The sequence below is a fragment of the Brachionichthys hirsutus genome, chromosome 12, assembly GCF_040956055.1.
Source record: "Brachionichthys hirsutus isolate HB-005 chromosome 12, CSIRO-AGI_Bhir_v1, whole genome shotgun sequence".
Taxonomy (NCBI): domain Eukaryota; kingdom Metazoa; phylum Chordata; class Actinopteri; order Lophiiformes; family Brachionichthyidae; genus Brachionichthys; species Brachionichthys hirsutus.
This window is the reverse complement of record NC_090908.1, coordinates 9883051-9903129: the sequence shown is the minus strand read 5'-3', so window position 1 is coordinate 9903129 and position 20079 is coordinate 9883051. Positions and strand designations below refer to the sequence as shown.

Below are 20079 nucleotides of genomic sequence, written 5' to 3'. Positions count from 1 at the left end.
AATTGAGCTATTTAATGTCTAAATGTGCATAAATACAATATAATGACATCATATTTAACTTTAACTGAGCTTAATTTTCTCATTTTACAGTAACACAATGATTCTTAATGCTCCTTTACAGAATAGCTGCCCCGCTGAATAAATTGCTTCAGAGCAACATGTTCCAAAACTGGACCCATCTTGAAGCCCCAGTTTGAGAACATCAGAATCAGAATCAGAATCAGAATCAGAAGTAGTTTATTGCCATTGTCAATGAGGGTTCACAGACTAGGAATGTTTCTCGGTGAAGTCGCGCTACATGTAACAGTAATGACTAAGATACAAAAAATATACAAGTACAGACACATCACAAAATAGCAGCATCAGGAGTGGATACACAAATGTATATTAGCAGCAGTAAACTAGCGTAATCACGCAGTGCAAAGAGAACAGTGCACGTTATCAGTTATGAATGTTCAAGAGTCCGGGACAGAATTTTTAAGTGTTCATGAGTCTTACAGCCGAGGGGAAGAAGCTGGTCTTGTGGTGGGAGGTTCTGGTTCGGATGGACCGTAGCCTCCTGGCCGAGGGGAGAGGGTCAAAGAGTCTGTGACCAGGGTGAGAAAGGTCGGCTGTGATCCGACCTGCACGCCTCCGAGTCCTGGAGACATCTGTCCAGACTCCTGTCATGACAGGAGTCTGTGTATGACAGAGGAAAGTGTGTGGCATCAGCAACAGGTCAATGATTCTAGAAAGGTTTGGTGAGAGACGGATGCATAAATGTTTCTCCACATTCTTTAACTCTGACGAATCTGGAATTTTGCAACTATTTCCATAGTTACAGAAAACTACCGTAAACGTTCCAAACATTCCTGAAAAAGGATGCTCCTTATTGTCAAACATTATTTCATCCTTTCATCCTCCCTTTTTGAGCAGGACAACAATCTCAAGATAGCTTTTCTTATGTCTGGCAACTTCAGGCCGTACACAAGAGGATTCAGAATGGGAGGAATCACCACAAATTCAAGTGAAAAAATTATACTTAGAATTGGGTTAAGCTGTTCTAAATCGATTCTGCTGAGAGCAACATCAAGAAAACCAGTGATGGATTAAACAACAAAAGTAATAATGTGTGGCAGACAGCTTTGGATGACTTTGCCCTTGAACTCAGAGGAGCTTTTCCTACACACTAAAAAAATTTGTACATATGTATACAGGACATAAACCAGCGGTATAAAGACTGTGGTTATAGTTACAAGCATACCAATTAATTTATTAATGAAAGTGGAGATGCAAGACAATTTTACAACAGACCAGTTAGCACAGAACACCCTCGGTATTGCATTACCACACAATGGAAGAGTGGAGGCCAAATAAACACAGATCGCAGCATTAAACGCTGGATAGATAACGGCGAAGGTGACCAGCTGAGAGATTAGCTTGGATGTTATTTGGTTATAGTAATATAAAGGCTTACATATAGCGACATACCGATCATAGGCCATAATTCCTAACAGGCTGAGCTCGTAGGATCCATAGGTGTAAATGACATAGATCTGAACAAAGCAAGCTGGTCGCGAGATCAAGTGAGTGTCGAACAGGAGATCCCTGAGGAACCTGAAGAAGAAGCCGCTGGAGCCGTACAGAGAGTTCACAGACAGACACAGGATGAAAATATACATCGGCTCATGTAAAGCTTTCTCTCGTGATATCACCACGATTATGACAAGATTAGCTGAGATAATAAAGGCAAACAGCAAAAGGGACAATAGAAACACTGGGTAGCCATAGTGGCCTATGTTCACAAACATGGTGAGGTTAAAATAAGGAGGATAAAAACTACCGTTTTCCATTACCACACACACACCAGCAAAGATACAGTCGATCAAATCCTACAGTCGCAATGCAGCTGCAACACCTCGTCTGTTTGCATGAAACTGAGCAGCAGGAACTTTAAGAGCACTGAATCAGACGGAGAGCAACATTTTCCAAAGCAATAAATCATGCAAGAGATTTGAGAAAGACGCCTGCGTTCACAACAACCAATCAACAATCAGCAGCATCACCCTGTTAGTGTCAGTCACATCTACTGTGTGTCATCCCTCCACAGTGTTCCTCATGTTGTCGGTTAAGCCTCTTTAAGTTATCGAAAAAATAGCTTCAGTGTCCCACCAGTGAGAATACATGATGAAACCAGACGCTTGGTGTCCAAGGACCCCGAAGACCCGACCGCGAGAAAAAAAGAGTTTGTGCTGAACATAATATTTATTGTTAACGTGCATTCTGCATTTGAACACACATTTCTGAAAGTGAAAAATGACCAAATACATTATACAAATCTAAACATGATGTAGATTTCCATAAATTCCTCTTCTTTACATGTCCGCCAGCTCAAACGCTGGTATGTCTTTGAACTATATGAATATTTTTTGTGCTGTTGTTCATTAAATTGATGGTGATTTATAGCGGGCAAGGGAGCTGTTCTTCTTTGTCCGGTAATCAGGTAGCATAGTTTGTGCACTCATACATAGCGGGCAAGGGAGTTGTTTCTTTCTGTCCGGTAATTGGGCAGCATAGTTTGTGCTCTCATATCGGGCAGGGGAGTTGTGTCTCTTTGTCTGGTTTCGGTGCCAGGCACCGAAACTGCTTATATGCCGAAACTGCTTAGATAAGTGAATATTGCAAGGCCGTGCGAAGCCTCTTGATAAACAACTTGTCCGTGGGGACGGGAGGGGCTGAGAAGGCCACTCAGTCCCCCCCTCACACCCGGCTTAAACAGAATAAAAGGAGGGGGGCGAGACACGTTTGGTAGAGTCTGCTGTGGGTCGCGTACGGACGCCCGGCTGGTATTGAAAGCTCGCTCTACCAAGGGTGTGGGCTCTCCATCCTATTGGCAAACGGTAAGAGTTGATTTAATTCTAGGAGCTCAATACACTGCTTAAGATTGCTGAACATTTTTGTTGGTTTAATAAAGAGTGCCATCTTGTTAACAACAGATCTGTCTTTGTGTGATTCATTTCTGAGTGCCCATCTCCAACGATCCTTATAAAAACTCGACGCCGGAGTTCGGTGTCGGAAATGTTTCAAAACAGTCTTAATTTATAAGGGTATTCTTGAGATGAGCCCATCTTATTTATCTTCTCTTTTAATCAGGAATAATCGGGCCTACAGTCTCTGCTCGCAGGACTTTCTGTATTTTACTGTTTCCAGGGTCAGAACAGAAATGGGGGGAAATGCTTTTAGATTTGCTGCTCCAACTATATGGAACATTTTGCAGTCAGAGCTCAAACCCCAAAGTTTGGTATTTCTGAATGTGTTTAAGGCCATGATCAGTCCCATTGTATCCAGGTTTCAGGAGTGTAAATGTTCTATTTTAACTAATATTGTTAATTATTTTACATTTTATGTTTGTTGAATGTTGCTGTGTGTAAAAAAAACCACTGTTTTTTAATTTTGTATTTTATTTTGTGTAAGTACTGCCATCCATCACCAGGTCTCTGTTGTAAAAGAGATCTTGGATCTCAATGGGACAAACCTGATTAAATAAATAAAATAAAAATGTCTGATATGGCCATGAGGTTAACTGAATTTGTTCTCTGCATTTCATCATATTTAACTAGATATTTGGTCAGCTACAATAGCAAATCAGTGATTCTGTTGCAATGAAGAATTAACAGACGAGAAATAGAATAAAAATGGAAAGCCTTTATTTTCATTGTATTGTGGATATACAACGAGATGAGGAGTGCTGCTCCGTTTGGTGCTTAGGTACAGCATAAAATACAAATAATAGAAGAAGAAAATAACACAAATTGAAAGTGATAAACAGTGCATGCAGATAGATTGTCCAGTACTTTGCATTTAGTAGTAGCATACAATAGTTATTGTACATGACCAGTGTTATAATATACATAATAATATCGTCCTCAACATGCTTTTTCTCCCAGTAAAATTCTAGACTTCCCAATTGAGCTATTTAATGTCTAAATGTGCATAAATACAATATAATGACATCATATTTAACTTTAACTGAGTTTAATGTTCTTATTTTACAGTAACACAATGATTCTTTATGCTCCTTTCCAGAACAGCTGCCCTGCTGAATGAATTGCTTGAGAACATCTGTCCAGACTCCTGTCAAACCCGGGATGACAGGAGTCTGTGTATGACAGAGGAAAGTGTGTGACATCAGCAGCAGGTCAATAATTCAGAGAAAGGTTTGGTGAGAGACGGATGCATAAATGTTTCTCCACATTCTTTAACTCCGCCGAATCTGGAATTTTGCAACTATTTCCATAGATACAGAAAACTACTGTAAACGTTCCAAACATTCCTGAAAAAGGATGCTCCTTATTGTCAAACATTATTTCATCCTTTCATCCTCCCTTTTTGAGCAGGACAACAATCTCAAGATAGCTTTTCTTATGTCTGGCAACTTCAGGCCGTACACAAGAGGATTCAGAATGGGAGGAATCACCACAAATTCAAGTGAAAAAATGATACTTAGAATTGGATTAAGCTGCTCCAGATTGATTCTGCTGAGAGCAACATCAAGAAACACAGTGATGGAGTAAACGACAAAAGTAATAATGTGTGGCAGACAGCTTTGGATGACTTTGCCCTTGAACTCAGAGGAGCTTTTCCTACAAACGAGAAATATTTGCACATATGTATACAGGACATAAACCAGCGGCATAAAGACTGTGATTATACATAAAAGCAAACCAATAAGATTATTAATGAAAGTGGAGATGCAAGACAATTTTACAATAGACCAGTTTGCACAGAACACCCTCGGTATTGCATTACCACACAATGGAAGAGTGGAGGCCAAATAAACACAGATCCCAATAGTAAAAACTGGAAAGATAACCGCGAAGGTGACCAGCTGAGAGATTAGCTTGGATGTTATTTGTTTATAGTAATGCAAAGGTTTACATATAGCGACATACCGATCATAGGCCATAATTGCTAACAGGCTGAGCTCGTAGGATCCATAGGTGTAAATGACATAGGTCTGAACAAAGCAAGCTGGTCGCGAGATCAAGTGAGTGTCAAACAGGAGATCCCTGAGGAACCTGAAGAAGAAGCCGCTGGAGCCGTACAGAGAGTTCACAGACAGACACAGGATGAAAATATACATCGGCTCATGTAAAGCTTTCTCTCGTGATATCACCACGATTATGACAAGATTAGCTGAGATAATAAAGGCAAACAGCAAAAGGGACAATAGAAACATCAGGTAACGATAGTGGCCTATGTTCACAAACATGGTGAGGTTAAAATAAGGAGGATAAAAACTACCGTTTTCCATTACCACACACACACCAGCAAAGCTACAGTCGATCAAATCCTACAGTCGCAATGCAGCTGCAACACCTCATCTGTTTGCATGAAACTGAGCAGCAGGAACTTTAAGAGCGCTGAATCAGACGGAGAGCAACATTTTCCAAAGCAATAAATCATGCAAGAGATTTGAGAAAGACGCCTGCGTTCACAACAACCAATCAACAATCAGCAGCATCACCCTGTTAGTGTCAGTCACATCTACTGTGTGTCATCCCTCCACAGTGTTCCTCATGTTGTCGGTGAAGCCTCTTTAAGTTATCGAAAAAACAACTTCAGCGTCCCACCAGTGGGAATACATGATGAAACCAGGCGCTTGGTGTCCAAGGACCCTGAAGACCCGACCGCAAGAAAAAAAGAGTTTGTGCTGAACATAATATTTATTGTTAACGTGCATTCTGCATTTGAGCACCCATTTCTGAAAGTGAAAAATGACCAAATACATTATACAAATCTAAATATGATGTAGATTTCCATAAATTCCTCTTCTTTATATGTCCGCCGGCTCAAACACTGCTATGTCTTAATTTATAAGGGTATTCTTGAGATGATCCCATCTTATTTATCTTCTCTTTTAATCAGGAATAATCGGGCCTACAGTCTCTGCTCGCAGGACTTTCTGCATTTTACTGTTTCCAGCGTCAGAACAGAAATGGGGGAAAATGTCACGGCCCTGGGCAGGGTAGGACCCAAATGCGAGGCAGACAGAGGGGGGGAGCAGGGGCAGGGAAGGTCCAGGAGACAGGCGGGGTCGGTACACTGGGTGGTCAGGCAGATCAGGCAGACAGATGCGGGGGGCAGGCGCAGAGACAGGTCCAAGGGGCAGGCGAGGGTCAGACACAGGGTGGTCAGGCAGGTAAGGCAGACGGAACACAAGGGTCAGGCGAAGAGGCAGGGTCCGGGAAACAGGCAGGGTCGGTGCACGGGAGGTCTGGAACAAGTGCTGGAGAGTAGGACGCATCACTGACAATCTGGCAGGGAGCAGGGGACTGAGCTGGGTTTCAGTAGTGTCCGGGCTGATTGCTGACGGGTTGCAGGTGCTGACAGAAACACAGGTGATGGGAGTGAAGTGATTGCAGGAGGACTGTGAGGTGAAGACAGGGAGAGATAGTGAGGGAATGGAACAGGCCCGCCTCGGGCGTGACAGAAAATGCTTTTAGATTAGCTGCTCCAACGATATGGAACATTTTGCAGTCAGAGCTCAAACCCCCAAAGTTTGGTATTTCTGAATGTGTTTAAGGCCATGATCAGTCCCATTGTATCCAGGTTTCAGGAGTGTAAATGTTCTATTTTAACTAATATTGTTAATTATTTTACATTTTATGTTTGTTTAAGGTTGCTGTGTGTAAAAAAAAAAACTGTTTTTTTATTTTGTATTTTATTTTGTGTACTGCCATCCTTGGCCAGGTCTCTGTTGTAAAAGAGATCTTGGATCTCAATGGGACAAACCTGATTAAATAAATAAAATAAAAATGTCTGATATGGCCATGAGGTTAACTGAATTTGTTCTCTGCATTTCATCATATTTAACAAGATATTTGGTCAGCTACAATAGCAAATCAGTGATTCTGTTGCAATGGAGAATTAACAGACGAGATATAGAAAATATAATAGAAATAGAAAGCCTTCATTTTCATTGTATTGTGGATATACAACGAGATGAGGAGTGCTGCTCCGTTTGGTGCTTGGGTACAGCACAAAATACAAATAATAGAAGAAAACAACACGAATTGAAAGTGATAAACAGTGCATGCAGATATATTGTCCAGAACTTTGCATTTAGTAGTAGCATACAATAGTTATTGTACATGACCAGTGTTATAATATATAATATAATATATAATATAATATCGTCCTCAACATGCTTTTTCTCCCAGTAAAATTCTAGACTTCCCAATTGAGCTATTTAATGTCTAAATGTATATAAATACAATATAATGACATCATATTTAACTTTAACTGAGTTTAATGTTCTTATTTTACAGTAACACAATGGTTCTTTATGCTCCTTTCCAGAACAGCTGCCCTGCTGAATGAATTGCTTGAGAACATCTGTCCAGACTCCTGTCAAACCTGTGATGACAGGAGTCTGTGTATGACAGAGGAAAGTGTGTGGCATCAGCAGCAGGTCAATGATTCTAGAAAGGTTTGGTGAGAGACGGATGCATAAATGTTTCTCCACATTCTTTGACTCTGACGAATCTGGAATTTTGCAACTATTTCCATAGTTACAGAAAACTACTGTAAACGTTCCAAACATTCCTGAAAAAGGATGCTCCTTATTGTCAAACATTATTTCATCCTTTCATCCTCCCTTTTTGAGCAGGACAACAATCTCAAGATAGCTTTTCTTATGTCTGGCAACTTCAGGCCGTACACAAGAGGATTCAAAATGGGAGGAATCACCACAAATTCAAGCGAAAAAATTATACTTAGAATTGGGTTAAGCTGCTCCAGATTGATTCTGCTTAGAGCAACATCAAGAAAACCAGTGATGCAGTAAACGACAAAAGTAATAATGTGTGGCAGACAGCTTTGGATGACTTTGCCCTTGAACTCAGAGGAGCTTTTCCTACAAACGAGAAAAATTTGTACATATGTATACAGGACATAAACCAGCGGCATAAAGACTGTGATTATAGTTGCAAGCATACCAATTAAGTTATTAATGAAAGTGGAGATGCAAGACAATTTTACAATAGACCAGTTTGCACAGAACACCCTCGGTATTGCATTACCACACAATGGAAGAGTGGAGGCCAAATAAACAAGAATCCCGAGAGTTAAAACTGGAAAAACAACCGCGAAGGTGACCAGCTGAGAGATTAGCTTGGATGTTATTTGGTTATAGTAATATAAAGGCTTACATATAGCGACATACCGATCATAGGCCATAATTGCTAACAGGCTGAGCTCGTAGGATCCATAGGTGTAAATGACATAGATCTGAACAAAGCAAGCTGGTCGCGAGATCAAGTGAGTGTCGAACAGGAGATCCCTGAGGAACCTGAAGAAGAAGCCGCTGGAGCCGTACAGAGAGTTCACAGACAGACACAGGATGAAAATATACATCGGCTCATGTAAAGCTTTCTCTCGTGATATCACCACGATTATGACAAGATTAGCTGAGATAATAAAGGCAAACAGCAAAAGGGACAATAGAAACACTGGGTAGCCATAGTGGCCTATGTTCACAAACATGGTGAGGTTAAAATAAGGAGGATAAAAAGTACCGTTTTCCATTACCACACACACACCAGCAAAGATACAGTCGATCAAATCCTACAGTCGCAATGCAGCTGCAACACCTCATCTGTTTGCATGAAACTGAGCAGCAGGAACTTTAAGAGCACTGAATCAGACGGAGAGCAACATTTTCCAAAGCAATAAATCATGCAAGAGATTTGAGAAAGACGCCTGCGTTCACAACAACCAATCAACAATCAGCAGCATCACCCTGTTAGTGTCAGTCACATCTACTGTGTGTCATCCCTCCACAGTGTTCCTCATGTTGTCGGTTAAGCCTCTTTAAGTTATCGAAAAAACAGCTTCAGTGTCCCACCAGTGAGAATACATGATGAAACCAGACGCTTGGTGTCCAAGGACCCCGAAGACCCGACCGCGAGAAAAAAAGAGTTTGTGCTGAACATAATATTTATTGTTAACGTGCATTCTGCATTTGAACACCCATTTCTGAAAGTGAAAAATGACCAAATACATTATACAAATCTAAACATGATGTAGATTTCCATAAATTCCTCTTCTTTACATGTCCGCCAGCTCAAACGCTGGTATGTCTTAATTTATAAGGGTATTCTTGAGATGAGCCCATCTTATTTATCTTCTCTTTTAATCAGGAATAATCGGGCCTACAGTCTCTGCTCGCAGGACTTTCTGTATTTTACTGTTTCCAGGGTCAGAACAGAAATGGGGGGAAATGCTTTTAGATTTGCTGCTCCAACTATATGGAACATTTTGCAGTCAGAGCTCAAACCCCAAAGTTTGGTATTTCTGAATGTGTTTAAGGCCATGATCAGTCCCATTGTATCCAGGTTTCAGGAGTGTAAATGTTCTATTTTAACTAATATTGTTAATTATTTTACATTTTATGTTTGTTTAATGTTGCTGTGTGTAAAAAAAACCCTGTTTTTTTAATTTTGTATTTTATTTTGTGTACTGCCATCCATCACCAGATCTCTGTTGTAAAAGAGATCTTGGATCTCAATGGGACAAACCTGATTAAATAAATAAAATAAAAATGTCTGATATGGCCATGAGGTTAACTGAATTTGTTCTCTGCATTTCATCATATTTAACTAGATATTTGGTCAGCTAAAATAGCAAATCAGTGATTCTGTTGCAATGGAAAATTAACAGACTAGAAATATAATAGAAATAGAAAGCCTTTATTTTAATTGTATTGTGGATATACAACGAGATGAGGAGTGCTGCTCCGTTTGGTGCTTAGGTACAGCATAAAATACAAATAATAGAAGAAAACAACATGAATTGAAAGTGATAAACAGTGCATGCAGATAGATTGTCCAGTACTTTGCATTTAGTAGTAGCATACAATAGTTATTGTACATGACCAGTGTTATAATATACATTATAATATCGTCCTCAACATGCTTTTTCTCCCAGTGAAATTGTAGACTTCCCAATTGAGCTATTTAATGTCTAAATGTGCATAAATACAATATAATGACATCATATTTAACTTTAACTGAGTTTAATGTTCTCATTTTACAGTAACACAATGGTTCTTTATGCTCCTTTCCAGAACAGCTGCCCTGCTGAATAAATTGCTTGAGAACATCTGTCCAGACTCCTGTCAAACCCGGGATGACGGGAGTCTGTGTATGACAGAGGAAAGTGTGTGGCAGCAGCAGCAGGTCAATGATTCTAGAAAGGTTTGGTGAGAGACGGATGCATAAATGTTTCTCCACATTCTTTAACTCCGCCGAATCTGGAATTTTGCAACTATTTCCATAGTTACAGAAAACTACCGTAAATGTTCCAAACATTCCTGAAAAAGGATGCTCCTTATTGTCAAACATTATTTCATCCTTTCATCCTCCCTTTTTGAGCAGGACAACAATCTCAAGATAGCTTTTCTTATGTCTGGCAACTTCAGGCCGTACACAAGAGGATTCAGAATGGGAGGAATCACCACAAATTCAAGCGAAAAAATTATACTTAGAATTGGGTTAAGCTGTTCTAGATCGATTCTGCTGAGAGCAACATCAAGAAAACAAGTGATGCAGTAAACGACAAAAGTAATAATGTGTGGCAGACAGCTTTGGATGACTTTGCCCTTGAACTCAGAGGAGCTTTTCCTACAAACGAGAAAAATTTGTACATATGTATACAGGACATAAACCAGGGGCATAAAGACTGTGATTATACATAAAAGCAAACCAATAAGATTATTAATGAAAGTGGAGATGCAAGACAATTTTACAATAGACCAGTTAGCACAGAACAGCCTCGGTATTGCATTACCACACAATGGAAGAGTGGAGGCCAAATAAACAAGAATCCCGAGAGTTAAAACTGGAAAAACAACCGCGAAGGTGACCAGCTGAGAGATTATCTTGGATGTTATTTGGTTATAGTAATATAAAGGCTTACATATAGCGACATACCGATCATAGGCCATAATTGCTAACAGGCTGAGCTCGTAGGATCCATAGGTGTAAATGACATAGATCTGAACAAAACAAGCTGCTCGCGAGATCAAGTGAGTGTCGAACAGGAGATCCCTGAGGAACCTGAAGAAGAAGCCGCTGGAGCCGTACAGAGAGTTCACAGACAGACACAGGATGAAAATATACATCGGCTCATGTAAAGCTTTCTCTCGTGATATCACCACGATTATGACAAGATTAGCTGAGATAATAAAGGCAAAGAGCAAAAGGGACAATAGAAACACTGGGTAGCCATAGTGGCCTATGTTCACAAACATGGTGAGGTTAAAATAAGGAGGATAAAAACTACCGTTTTCCATTACCACACACACACACCAGCAAAGCTACAGTCAATCAAATCCTACAGTCGCAATGCAGCTGCAACACCTCATCTGTTTGCATGAAACTGAGCAGCAGGAACTTTAAGAGCACTGAATCAGACGGAGAGAGCAACATTTTCCAAAGCAATAAATCATGCAAGAGATTTGCGAAAGACGCCTGCGTTCACAACAACCAATCAACAATCAGCAGCATCACCCTGTTAGTGTCAGTCACATCTACTGTGTGTCATCCCTCCACAGTGTTCCTCATGTTGTCGGTGAAGCCTCTTTAAGTTATCGAAAAAACAGCTTCAGTGTCCCACCAGTGAGAATACATGATGAAACCAGACGCTTGGTGTCCAAGGACCCCGAAGACCCGACCGCGAGAAAAAAAGAGTTTGTGCTGAACATAATATTTATTGTTAACGTGAATTCTGCATTTGAGCACCCATTTCTGAAAGTGAAAAATGACCAAATACATTATACAAATCTAAATATGATGTAGATTTCCATGAATTCCTCTTCTTTACATGTCCGCCAGCTCAAACACTGGTATGTCTTAATTTATAAGGGTATTCTTGAGATGAGCCCATCTTATTTATCTTCTCTTTTAATCAGGAATAATCGGGCCTACAGTCTCTGCTCGCAGGACTTTCTGTATTTTACTGTTTCCAGGGTCAGAACAGAAATGGGGGAAAAATGCTTTTAGATTAGCTGCTCCAACTATATGGAACATTTTGCAGTCAGAGCTCAAACCCCCAAAGTTTGGTATCTCTGAATGTGTTTAAGGCCATGATCAGTCCCATTGTATCCAGGTTTCAGGAGTGTAAATGTTCTATTTTAACTAATATTGTTAATTATTTTACATTTTATGTTTGTTTAATGTTGCTGTGTGTAAAAAAAAACCCTGTTTTTTTAATTTTGTATTTTATTTTGTGTACTGCCAACCATCACCAGATCTCTGTTGTAAAAGAGATCTTGGATCTCAATGGGACAAACCTGATTAAATAAATAAAATAAAAATGTCTGATATGGCCATGAGGTTAACTGAATTTGTTCTCTGCATTTCATCATATTTAACTAGATATTTGGTCAGCTACAATAGCAAATCAGTGATTCTGTTGCAATGGAGAATTAACAGACAAGATATAGAAAATATAATAGAAATAGAAAGCCTTTATTTTCATTGCAAAGTGGATATACAACGAGATTAGGAGTGCTGCTCCGTTTGGTGCTTAGGTACAGCATAAAATACAAATAATAGAAGAAAACAACACAAATTGAAAGTGATAAACAGTGCATGCAGATATATTGTCCAGTACTTTGCATTTAGTAGTAGCATACAATAGTTATTGTACATGACCAGTGTTATAATATACATAATAATATCGTCCTCAACATGCTTTTTCTCCAAGTGAAATTCTAGACTTCCCAATTGAGCTATTTAATGTCTAAATGTATATAAATACAATATAATGACATCATATTTAACTTTAACTGAGTTTAATGTTCTTATTTTACAGTAACACAATGATTCTTTATGCTCCTTTCCAGAACAGCTGCCCTGCTGAATGAATTGCTTGAGAACATCTGTCCAGACTCCTGTCAAACCCGGGATGACAGGAGTCTGTGTATGACAGAGGAAAGTGTGTGGCATCAGCAGCAGGTCAATGATTCAGAGAAAGGTTTGGTGAGAGACGGATGCATAAATGTTTCTCCACATTCTTTAACTCCGCCGAATCTGGAATTTTGCAACTATTTCCATAGTTACAGAAAACTACCGTAAATGTTCCAAACATTCCTGAAAAAGGATGCTCCTTATTGTCAAACATTATTTCATCCTTTCATCCTCCCTTTTTGAGCAGGACAACAATCTCAAGATAGCTTTTCTTATGTCTGGCAACTTCAGGCCGTACACAAGAGGATTCAGAATGGGAGGAATCACCACAAATTCAAGTGAAAAAATGATACTTAGAATTGGGTTAAGCTGCTCCAGATCGATTCTGCTTAGAGCAATATCAAGAAACACAGTGATGGAGTAAATGACAAAAGTAATAATGTGTGGCAGACAGCTTTGGATGACTTTGCCCTTGAACTCAGAGGAGCTTTTCCTACAGACGAAAATAATTTTTACATATGTATACAGGACATAAACCAGCGGCATAAAGACTGTGGTTGTAGTTACAAGCATACCAATTAAGTTATTAATGAAAGTGGAGATGCAAGACAATTTTACAATAGACCAGTTTGCACAGAACACCCTCGGTATTGCATTACCACACAATGGAAGAGTGGAGGCCAAATAAATACAGATCCCGAGAGTAAAAACTGGAAAGATAACCGCGAAGGTGACCAGCTGAGAGATTAGCTTGGATGTTATTTGGTTATAGTAATATAAAGGCTTACATATAGCGACATACCGATCATAGGCCATAATTCCTAACAGGCTGAGCTCGTAGGATGCATAGGTGTAAATGACATAGATCTGAACAAAGCAAGCTGGTCGCGAGATCAAGTGAGTGTCGAACAGGAGATCCCTGAGGAACCTGAAGAAGAAGCCGCTGGAGCCGTACAGAGAGTTCACAGACAGACACAGAATGAAAATATACATCGGCTCATGTAAAGCTTTCTCTCGTGATATCACCACGATTATGACAAGATTAGCTGAGATAATAAAGGCAAAGAGCAAAAGGGACAATAGAAACACTGGGTAGCCATAGTGGCCTATGTTCACAAACATGGTGAGGTTAAAATAAGGAGGATAAAAACTACCGTTTTCCATTACCACACACACACACCAGCAAAGATACAGTCGATCAAATCCTACAGTCGCAATGCAGCTGCAACACCTCATCTGTTTGCATGAAACTGAGCAGCAGGAACTTTAAGAGCACTGAATCAGACGGAGAGCAACATTTTCCAAAGCAATAAATAATGTAAGAGATTTGAGAAAGACGCCTGCGTTCACAACAACCAATCAACAATCAGCAGCATCACCCTGTTAGTGTCAGTCACATCTACTGTGTGTCATCCCTCCACAGTGTTCCTCATGTTGTCGGTGAAGCCTCTTTAAGTTATCGAAAAAACAACTTCAGCGTCCCACCAGTGGGAATACATGATGAAACCAGACGCTTGGTGTCCAAGGACCCTGAAGACCCGACCGCGAGAAAAAAAGAGTTTGTTCTGAGAATAATATTTATTGTTAACTTGCATTCTGCATTTGAGCACCCATTTCTGAAAGTGAAAAATGACCAAATACAGAATACATATCTGCTAAATATTATGTCTGATATGGCCATGAGGTTAACTGAATTTGTTCTCTTCATTTCATCATATTTAACTAGATATTTGGTCAGCTACAATAGCAAATCAGTGATTCTGCTGCAATGAAGAATATTACCTTTACCTTTGTTGTTGTAATTATAATATAGTCCTCAACATGCTTTTTCTCTCAGTGAAGTTCTAGACTCCCCAGTTGAGCTATTTTATGTGAACAAAAAACTACTGTAAATGTTCCAAACATTATGGAGTTGTGGGTGCGGGTCTGACTAGCCGGGCAGATAAGTGGGATTATTCAGCCTTGATTTAGAGCTATGCTCTGCAGAATGCAGAATTCAGATTATTTACCGTATTAAACACTTGAAGAACGTGTGAAACAAACTGGGATATGTGTACAATCCCACTCTGGGACTATTGCCTTCCGTACACTATGCAACAAACACACCTAAAACTAAATTCCTCTTCTATCATTGAGCTTAGGGCAGGGGTCGGGAACCTTTTTGGCTGTGAGAGCCATGAACACCACATATTTTTAAATGTAATTCGGTGAGAGCTATACAATTTGTTTAAAACATGTTTATGTAATAACACTTTTAAAGTACAATAAGTCTCTGAATTCTTTTTAATAACATTGTTTTGTTGTTGCTAACCAATGATGGACATTTCTTAACATTAATGTGACTTCTGGTGTTGCGTGGTTTTGCTGATGTCTTTGTGACTGTATACAAAGTGAAAAGTACAATACTCCTCGTTTTTCTTTTTTTTCTTTTTTCTTTCATTTATTTTCTCAAAGGGGTTTCTAAAATTAGCTAGCTGACAATGCGATTAAAAAGAAGGAAGTTTATTTCCTGATCTCACCACAGGCCGTCGTGCGGACCCTTTTGCACGTGCGCGCATCGACCGCTATTTTTGACAGCAAGATACAGCAACCACACTTGAACAGTGTCTCTGCCTCATCTGCGTTGCCTATAGGCGATTGATAGATAGATAGCTAGATAGACACAACGACATTTGCCACTTTCCCACTTAAATTACTGGTTTGACACTGGTTTTTCAACGCAGATCGACCCGCTATCAATCGCCATTTGTCCCCTTTCCCAGTGAGCAGAACGGCGTATAAGCCGGACTTCCTCTGATCGCTGCCTCATAGCAAACCGGCTTTCTAGTCACCGGTTCGCCTCCGCATGCGCAAAGGTGTGTAACAAAACAGGTTTTTTGTCTGTACATGTCTGTACGTGGGGTTAAACTTTGGAACAGTCTGGATACACACCACAAGCAATGTCAAGGTATTCATCAATTTAAGCTAGTATATAGACAGCTGGTTTACTCGCAATATTCAAACAGAGGGTCTTGAAAGTATTTATTGTTTCCATTACCATTGTTGGTATATGTTTGTTACCATTGCTGGTATTGTTTATTATTAATGTTGGCATGACTGTCTAAACTGTCATGTTACCTGTGGTAACACCATAATGAAAAAATAAAATAAAAATAATAATGAATAAAAAAAATATAATATATATATATATATATAATTTTGTAATTTTGCTAGTTTCATCCAATATTTTTTTGTATTTTTTGAAATCATACAGTGTATATAGTTGTTGTTAATATGATTTGGAGCTTGAAATTGAGGAGCTTACTACGTTTATGAGAAATGGGGGTGGGATTAAATAAGTTTTCTTCTTCCCACTCCCTTTCAGGCTGAATTGGCTTATTACTTATTGTTTAAATGTGGCTCGTGCGATGTGGCACGGGTTGTTTTGTTTTGTGTGCTTTTGTCATTGCCTGAAATAAATACATACCATACCATACCATACCATAATTAAAGATTTGTCTGCGAGCCAGATGCAACCATCAAAAGAGCCACATCTGGCTCCCAAGCCAGGTTCCTGACCCCTGGCGTAGGAGGTCCTTGATGTGAAAATTGTTTGGGTTAGGGTTAGTTGGACCTTGGTGATATAATACCTGAGCATCAGGCCATCCATTTTCAGTATTTGCTGACAGACAAAATAAAAAACTTCAACAGTTTTATTCCTCAAAAGAGTGTCAGAAGTAAATTTGCTGAGGCAAATTAAAGTCCAGTAGGTGCAGACACATTGATGTTTTAGGTTTGTAGTATTCAGGATAACTTTAACACAAGACAACAGTTGAAAGGTCTAGAATGTGGGTGCTTTTTATTTTTTGTAATTAATTCTAGTGTTGGACAAGGATAATTCATCAAATGACAGAAACGTGCTTAATCCAACTCCGGTTTTGGTTCAAATCGTGCGGCAGAGGAAAACAGAGTAACAGAGTGACATATAATTACATCATATAAATGATCTAACATATGATAACTTCGATGATGCGTTGAACATCACAACAAATTCACACTGATGATAAGATGTCTAATGAGATCCTATGGGATCACACTTATTGTTCAAAGGTTACTAATGCAGGATAATTAAGTTGAAAGTGGTCAACAGGTCATTAACTCCATTATCCCTAGAGGGCAATTAAACATGTGTTTGCTACTGTGGAGGGTTGTCCTTGGTGATCAAACCAATCAAAGATGTTTTTCACTTCAGTGAATGGTCAAGAGAATAAACAACACTTTGGCAGTCATGCAAGTGTAAGCAACAAAAGGGTTAGTTTGAATGGAAATTGATTACCTTTGATAATCATTCTTTATTCATGACTGGTTGCTGCACAGTTGTCAACTCAGCAGAGATTGTAGCTCCACCAACGGTATCGTAATAAAACCTGAACAACGTCTCAAAACAACAATGTTGTTGTGTGTAGCTCTCATTTTAAAGTTATAAATCTTCCTAATATCCAAACTGCTTTGTTACACGTAGATTATTTCCCTGTGTGTCCAGATATAAACCGATAAGCATCCTGACAGGGAGTGGGTAAAGGACAGCAAGCCGATGAGACTGCAGAGGGCTGCCATCAGCGTAGCAGGGATTCATCGAGAGTGCAGGAAGACAACAAAATATATAGAAGGTAAAATAAACGAGGAAAACAAAGGTCAACAACACCGGAAAGTAAAACGACGCACGAAGCGTTCAACGGAACATAAAGAGAAGACTGAAGGAACTAAATCATGACACATCGGTTGTTTGAGGGAAAAAAATCACGCCTCTCTCTACCAAAATTATCCTCCAGAACTCTATTCTCCAGTACCTGGATAAAAAGGTGTGCCTTATCCAAATACATGGAATGAACAGAATAATCTCTTAGAATATATGTGACCCATTCTTGTTTTTGGTGAACAAAATGACACTCACCGGCTGCCAGCTAGTTTCAGAACATTTTGACCAATATTTCAAGGCCCACAGAACGCTGTGGTGACTGTGTAACCAGCAAAACAAACAAAAGCCAGACGAGGCTCTCTTCTTCCATCAGAAAAAGAAGTTTGTTTCTACCTTCTTTCTGTCCTTTAGTTATCGGCAGTCAAGGTTCAAGGTTCAAGGTTACTTTATTTGTACCCGAAGGTAGATTTCTTTTGCTGTGAGGTAAAGTTAAAACATCCAATATCCATTTAAGACCAGCAAACATACATATACAATTTAAACAAACCGTTAAAAGTGCTCAAATAATATTTCATCAGCGCTAGTAAACCAAGATGTCATAATAAAATTAATTAGAAAAAAATGTTTGCAAACCACAATAAAAGAAGTTACAAACCAAGATTTAAGACTATGATTAAAATAAAACCCGATAAAAAGATGAAGGATTAAAATACAGACTAATGCTTATTCAGCAAACCCACCGCAGAAGAATCAATAAGTAAAGCCTCGATGCAGCTTACAAAGACGATTTAGCCTCGTATTTTCAGTCTGTTTTGAACTTTGCCATTTGGCATGTGTGACGTCTCTAAGGTTTCCTGAGTGAGTAAATAAGTGGGGACTAAGGCCAGCACACCTCCCTGTAGATGTGACTGAGGCTGTCTCCACTGTTCTGGTAATGAAATCTGGATTTAACAAAGTTTCAGCAGAGCCAAACTCGAATTGCCTCAACCAGGAACCTTGAGGAATCAAACCAGTGAGGTGCTGTCGCCGGCGTCACTAAGTCGACTTGAGCCATCTGGAAAAGACAGATCGTCAGCTCTTCCCTTTCTGCAGGCATCAAAAAGGCACAAAAAGGAAGAGCTGAAGGTATTTTGAATCTCCAGGCCTTTAGTTTAATCCACAGATTCAGGGCAACACACATTCTCCTACCTGTAGGTAATGTTTCGGGCCTCCTCCAGCTGACACTCGCTGATTCCCACTACTTCTCGGAAGTATGGTGGTGCCAGTAGACGGGCACAGCCAGTAGTCCCACATCCCACATCCACTACCAGTAGGTGTGGGTGTCCTTTCTGAGAATGTTATCACAAATGTAAAACTTGATTAGGTTAGGTTAAAATGTGCAGGGTGATCCATTATTATCAGCGGTTGAGGTTCTTCTGAATCTGCTATTGTTATTATAGCTGTTTGTTTGCATCACATTCAGGAATTAACAGACAGAAGATGTTTCTGTAAAGCCGGCATGAATTTAGTGCTGTATTATACAGTATTTATCAATGTGTAATTCATCCCTTTTAAAGCAAGTGCTTTTATAAGTTACCACTAGAGGGAAGCATTTGATCAATTAACGATGAACAAATAGAAGAGCTGGGATCATCAACAGGGACTGCCGGTCTTTAGATTTACTGATCCATGCTGTGAAATCATCATATTTCTACAACACTGACACTTTCTGAAATTATCCTGCAGAATATGAGAAACAAAAGCTTCAAATTATCAATACTATTTTTGACGTTTGGAGAATAGTTACACCTCCTGGAAGGTTTATTTCCACCCATACATGCAGCACAAAGCTGATCTGAACTAGGAAAAGAGTGTTACACATCCGCCAAGGCATGCATGCCACCTGAACTGCTTTGTTGATGAATCCTGTATTAATTCATCTGTTCATATGGATCTTCTCCAAAATCCCTGGCTCCTTCTTTGTGATCATGTTCCTAAGAATTCAAAGCCTAACCCTAACCCATTGATAAAAAAAGGGTCCAAATAGATAGAATATTGAAGAAAATTCCAGAATCCATCCTTCACTGAAAACTACTCATGTCATAGTAGAAAGTAAAGAGCAAATCATGGATCCCCCTCAGAATGTAATGCGTTCTTCCCTCCTACATAACCAACCCTTTGGAGGTTTCATGAGAATCTTTCTGGTAAATTCACCTGTGCCATTCTCCCAACAATTTTATGCAGGGATGAACAAAAACCTAATGATGATGGTCATTGTAATTATAACGAGTGAATTCTAGATGAAACTCTAAGAACAAAACCACTCATCTCAAAAGGAAATTGATGTATCTGCCATGAAGACACCAGATGTTTAGTAACTGCATGTGAACATTTTGCAAGTCACCAAAGGGCTGCAGACTTCAAAGTTGACAGCTAATTTAAGATTTCACGTTTCATGAGCAGTTTGCA

At 39.4% G+C, this 20079-nt stretch overlaps 4 protein-coding genes and 1 pseudogene across 4 annotated transcripts; all 5 read right to left on the bottom strand.

The window, feature by feature from the left end:
- Nucleotides 1-881: 881 nt before the first annotated feature.
- Nucleotides 882-1832, bottom strand: LOC137902473 (olfactory receptor 4B13-like; annotated as a pseudogene).
- A 2510-nt stretch (nucleotides 1833-4342) lies between these two features.
- On the bottom strand, nucleotides 4343-5293 carry LOC137902472 (olfactory receptor 10J4-like). Its single transcript, XM_068746560.1, has one exon. The coding sequence runs from the start codon at nucleotides 5291-5293 to the stop codon at nucleotides 4343-4345; it is 951 nt and encodes a 316-aa protein (XP_068602661.1).
- A 2324-nt stretch (nucleotides 5294-7617) lies between these two features.
- On the bottom strand, nucleotides 7618-8568 carry LOC137902471 (olfactory receptor 4B13-like). The gene has a single exon (XM_068746559.1). The coding sequence runs from the start codon at nucleotides 8566-8568 to the stop codon at nucleotides 7618-7620; it is 951 nt and encodes a 316-aa protein (XP_068602660.1).
- Nucleotides 8569-10384: 1816 nt separating this feature from the next.
- Nucleotides 10385-11335, bottom strand: LOC137902469 (olfactory receptor 4B13-like). The gene has a single exon (XM_068746558.1). The coding sequence runs from the start codon at nucleotides 11333-11335 to the stop codon at nucleotides 10385-10387; it is 951 nt and encodes a 316-aa protein (XP_068602659.1).
- A 1831-nt stretch (nucleotides 11336-13166) lies between these two features.
- LOC137902468 (olfactory receptor 56A4-like) lies at nucleotides 13167-14117 on the bottom strand. Its single transcript, XM_068746557.1, has one exon. It carries the CDS (start codon nucleotides 14115-14117, stop codon nucleotides 13167-13169), a length of 951 nt encoding a protein of 316 aa, XP_068602658.1.
- Between the last annotated feature and the right edge of the window lie 5962 nt (nucleotides 14118-20079).